The sequence below is a fragment of the Carlito syrichta genome, unplaced genomic scaffold (genome assembly GCF_000164805.1).
Source record: "Carlito syrichta isolate Samal-C Ts95f unplaced genomic scaffold, Tarsius_syrichta-2.0.1 Scaffold303102, whole genome shotgun sequence".
Classification (NCBI taxonomy): domain Eukaryota; kingdom Metazoa; phylum Chordata; class Mammalia; order Primates; family Tarsiidae; genus Carlito; species Carlito syrichta.
The window spans coordinates 266,449-271,774 of record NW_007247198.1 but is presented as its reverse complement, the minus strand read 5'-3'; the positions used below and the strand labels follow the sequence as shown (position 1 = coordinate 271,774).

General features: G+C 49.4%; 1 protein-coding gene across 3 annotated transcripts in view; it reads left to right on the top strand.

The window, feature by feature from the left end:
* Positions 1-5,326, top strand: part of MATN2 (matrilin 2) — a 144,500-nt gene that overhangs the window by 36,245 nt on the left and 102,929 nt on the right. For all 3 annotated transcript variants that reach the window (XM_021712129.1, XM_008057660.2, XM_008057661.2), the window contains exon 2: positions 3,304-3,873. In XM_021712129.1, the coding sequence (XP_021567804.1) occupies positions 3,304-3,873 (570 nt within the window). The remainder of the gene's footprint in view (positions 1-3,303; positions 3,874-5,326) is intronic.

Genomic DNA, 5,326 nt, shown 5'->3' with positions numbered 1-5,326 from the left:
ACACCTGGCTCATTTTGATTTATTGTAGAGATGAGGTCTCGCCAAGTTGCCCAGGCGGGTCTGGGAACCGTGGGCTCAGGCAATCCACTCACCTTAGCCTCCCAAAGTGTGGGATTACAGGCTGAGCCACCGAGCCCGGCTAAATGCTAGATTTTATATAGCTTATGGCTGGGTCTTCAAAGGCAAGTTTCCAGACATGTCTTTTTTTTTTTCCACTATCACTATAGCCTCGACCTGATGGGATCAGATGATCCTTCTGCCTCAGCCTTCCAAGTAACTGGAACTATAGGTGTGTACCACCACACCCAGCTAATTTTTGAATATGTTGTAGAAATGAGGTCTCTCCAAGTTGCCCAGGCTGGTCTCAAACCCCTCGGCTCATGCAATCCTTTTGTCTTGGCTTCCCAAAGTGCTGGGATTATAGAAATGAGCCACACGCCCAGCCTGGGCCTCTGTCTTGAGAAACTAACCTTAAATTCACTTGGCCCCTGGTGTTATACATAGGTGAGACTGAGGGTTGGTTTCCTGCCAGGCTGCTGGCATTTGGGGGGGTGCCTTCTCACCTAATATTGTTAGTCTTGTGAGACTGCAAAGACATTGTGTGTGTGCAGGCACTAAGGGACGAGTCATGGCCTGGCACGCCGGCCTGGACAGGATGACCTCATGGGCCTTCCCCACTTTTCATTTTTATGACTGGCTTCACTGTTTCATTTTTGGCTCTTTCTCTTTTCTTGCAGCTGTGGCAATTGGGATTTAGGGCAAGCATTTGGGATCCCTTTCCTAATCCCTTTTAAATCCTGATTTAGCTGCAAAGTCCGGGAAGGGTGGGAACTTGCCCCGGCTAAAAGCAGTAGCTCAAGAATACCTGAGAAATTCCAGCAGGAATGCCTGACTATCACTGAGGCAGGAGGGTCTCTCCTCATCCAACATCATCCTGTCCCAGAAACATGAAAGGAGTGGTTTTATCTCCAGATTTAAGCCTCTTACAGCCTTCTCGTTTAGATGCCTGAGCCATAAATATGGCAGTCATGGTGGTGACAGAGAGACAATATTTGCCCTTTTCACATTTAACTGTGTTCTTTGTTGAAATGTTTCTTATTTGGGTTTTTTTTTTCCCATTTCCACGGTTGCCTTCAGGGATGACATCTGAGTCCCTCCTCTCAACTAGATTAGAAGGACAACAATTGGCCAGGCGCGGTGGCTCATGCCTATAATCTCAGCACTTTGGGAGGCTGAGGCGAGAGGATTGCCGGAGCCCACAGGTTCAAGACTAGCCTGGGCAACTTGGCGAGACCTCATCTCTACAATAAATTAAAAAATTAGCCAGGCATGGTAGCCCGTGCCTGTAATTCCAGCTACTTGGAAGGCTGAGGCAGAAGGATCACCTGAGTTCTGCAGGTCGAGGTTGCTGTAGCCGGGAGCGTGCCACTGCACTCCAGCCTAGGTGACAGACACTCTTAACTCAAAAAAAAAAAAAAAAAAAAAGAGAGAGAGAAGTGCAACAATTGTGTGGACTATCTACCTTGGTAATTACTGTCAGGCTTCAGGTTAAACTTACTTCTTTTTTCTTTTCTCTCTCTCTTTTTTTTTTTTGGCATTGAGGTCTCACTCTGTCACCCATGCTGGAGTGCAATGATGCAATCACAGCTCACTGCAGTCTCAGCCTCCTGGATTCAATTGGTCCTTTTGCCTCACTCTCCCAAGTAGCTGGGACTACAAGCATGCACCATCACGCTTGGCTAAATTTTTTATTTTTTGTAGAGACGAGATCTCACTATGTTGCCCAGGCTGGTCTCGAACTCCTGGGCTCAAGTAATCCTCCTGCCTTAGCCTCCCAAAGTGTTGGGATATAGGCATGAGCCACCATGCCTGCCCTCAACTGACTTTTTATTATATAATTTCTCTGAGGGAGAGGCAAGTTTCACAGTAAGCTAAGATACCCCATCACTGGTGGCATCATGCATACATTTCTTAGTCTGAATTTAAAGGTATTTTATTTTGTTTTTGAGTTGAAGTCTCACTCTATTGCCGAGGCTGGAATGCAGTAGTGCAATCATGGCTCTTGGCAGCCTCAACCTCCTGGGCTCAGGCGATTCTTCCACCTCAGCCTCCTGAGTATCTGGGACTACCGGTATGCACCACCATGCCCGGCTAATTTTTTATAGAGATGAAGTTTTTCTATGTTGCCCAGTTCGGTCTCGAACTCCTGTGCTCAAGCACTATGCCTGCCTCAGTATCCCAAAGTGCTGAGATTACAGGCGTGAGCCACTGCACTTGGCCTGAAGGTCTTTTATACTAGGTTATCCCTCCAGTTAATTCCTGCTTGGAACTCCTAGTGTTCCTTCTACTCCAAGGTCTCATCACTTATTCTCTTATCCACCACATTCATTCCACCTTGGGCTTTTGCTCATGGTCTCTCTCCATGTGTCCCTTTTCTCAATCCAAACTCCATTCATCCACAAGGCCAGCTCCTGTCCCATCTACTTGGTCCCAGCCCACTAATATCCCGATTCTCTTCACATCTATTGTCAGAACCACACAGTTTCATGCTAGTTGTTCTCTCATGGCTCTATGAATTAAGCCTTCCCAGGTATCCTGGGAGCTCTTTGACACTAGACCCTGTCCTAAGCTTCTCTTAGATTCTCTGGAGTGTCCAGCCAAACTTATGTGCTGTGTGTGTGGTAACTAATAAAATAATTTTGACCCTGATCAGGTGTTTGCCTGAAAACTGCATCGACAACTTTCTAGAAATCAATATGTTCATTTGTCTTGCGAAAAGAAATCTTATGTGTTTGTAGCCAATAGTCATGATCATCTAGCCCGGCATGCATATACACTTATAATTTCCCTGAGTGGAGAGGAAGACTGGAGGGTTGAAAGGTGATCATCAGCTGGGCGTGGTGGCTCATGTCTGTAATCCCAGCACTTTGGGAGGCAGAGGTGAGAGGATTGCCTGAGTCCAGGGGTTTGAGACCAGCCTGGGCAACTTGGCAAGACCTTGTCTCTACAATAAATCAAAAAATTAGCCAGGCGTGGTGGTGCACGCCTGTGGTTCCAGCTACTTGGAAGGCTGAGGTGGAAGGATCACCTGAGCCCAGCATGTCAAGGCTACGGTGGCCATGATTGTGCAACTGTACTCCCGCCTGGGTGACAAAGTGAAACTCCTACTCAAAAAACAAAAAGCAACAATACAATACAATACAATAGAAAGGTGATTATCAACCCTAGGATTTCCAACAATAGGCAGTCTGTGGTGGATCCCTGACTCTCTTCTGATGGGTTTGACCTCTCCTTTTCCCCCAGAGAGCTCCTGTGAGAATAAGCGGGCAGATCTGGTCTTCATCATTGATAGCTCCCGAAGCGTCAACACCCATGACTACGCGAAGGTCAAGGAGTTCATCGTGGACATTTTGCAGTTCTTGGACATTGGCCCTGATGTCACCCGGGTAGGCCTGCTCCAATATGGCAGCACTGTCAAGAATGAGTTCTCCCTCAAGACCTTCAAGAGGAAGTCTGAGGTGGAACGTGCTGTCAAGAGGATGCGGCATCTGTCCACGGGCACCATGACGGGGTTGGCCATCCAGTACGCCCTGAATATAGCATTCTCAGAAGCAGAGGGGGCCCGGCCCCTGAGAGAGAATGTGCCACGGGTCATAATGATAGTGACGGACGGGAGGCCGCAGGACTCAGTGGCCGAAGTGGCCGCAAAGGCCCGGGACACGGGCATCCTCATCTTTGCCATTGGTGTGGGCCAGGTAGACTTCAACACACTGAGGGCCATTGGAAGTGAGCCCCATGAGGACCATGTCTTCCTGGTGGCCAACTTTAGCCAGATCGAGACGCTGACCTCCGTGTTCCAGAACAAGTTGTGCAGTAAGTTCTGCTCCTCCATGGCTCTTCTAGGGATATCATTAGGATTCTTTTATTCATTCGACTTCAGGTTTTCATTCTGTGCTGCTGTGTCCTGGGTACTAGGCTGGCAATGGGTGTTTCAGATAGACATATCCTGCTTCGGGGCTTACATTTCGGCCATGGATACAGAGAGTAAGCCTATGATTGAACGCGTCAGTGACTACAGTGGTAACCATGTGATGGAGAAAGAATTCAGGGCACAGCCGGGCTCGGTGGCTCAGCCTGTCATCCCGCGCCTTTGGGAGGCTGAGGTGAGTGGATTGCCTGAGCCCGCGGGTTCGAGACCCGCCTGGGCAGCGAGACCTCATCTCGACAATAAATCAAAAAATCAGCCGGGCGTGGGAGCACATGCCTGTAACTCCGGCTACTCGGAAGGCTGAGGTGGAAGGATCACCGGAGCCCAGCAGGTCGAGGCTGCGGTGGCTGGGAACGGCCACTGCACTCCAGTCTGGGCGACACAGTGAGACTCCAACTCAAAAAAAAAGAACTCAGGGCATGATGGAATATACAACCCCTAGGATCGAACCTAGGCCAGGGTGCTCGAGGAGACTTCCCTGGGGCGTGGGGACACGTAAGTCCAAATTGCAGAATGAGCAAGACGGGATAGACAAAAGTTTTATCTGGTATGTTGAGCTGCCCAGCATTCCCTAAGTTAGAATTACTGAGTCAGAGTAGGAATACGAGTGGAAGGCAGAAATAATAGCAATTTTTCCTTGGGTGGTGTGGAATGCCACGGCATTTTTGCCCCATGGCGGTATCAACAGTGGATGTTGTCTTTACTGACAAGAAGGCCCCGTGTTCAGGGAGGACCCAGGTGAGGTCCTGGCAGCGTCCTGCCTGCTTAGACTGCAGGTGCCACTCAGCACCTGCCAGCTCCTTCTGCAGGAAGATGCCTCCCTTGGCCTTGAGTTGCATTCTTCTCGACGAGGGGTTTTCTGTCCTCTCTTGCTTGCTCACCCTCCTTTCCACAAAGCTTCTCCTTTCCTTCCCTCCCACGCTCTCCCCACGCACCCCCAGGCCTGGCTCCTGCCTCCACTTCTTTCAGCAGGGTTGCTTGCTTTCGTCCCACTTTCCTGCCTCTCTAGTTGTCTTTTGGTTCCTTCCTCCTCTAGGAGGGCGGAGGGCTCAGCTGGCATCCCAGGAAATGTGCATCCTGACTTGGTCAACGGAGGTCCCATCCTGCTATGTCCATCCTCAATGGTCCCGTCCCCTGCAGCTCCCATGCGTCTTTGATGGGGCAATAAGAGGAAATCCTTATTTTTCAATGACTTGTCTTTCCCTGGAGTAGAGAATGAGCTTAAGAACCAGATTCTTCGCCAATCCCAGGAGAAGATGTCCTTCTGGGGATTTTGAGGACCAGTTCTCTCTCTCTCTCTCTCTCTCTCTTTTTTTTTTTTTTGGGTTGGGGTCTCAC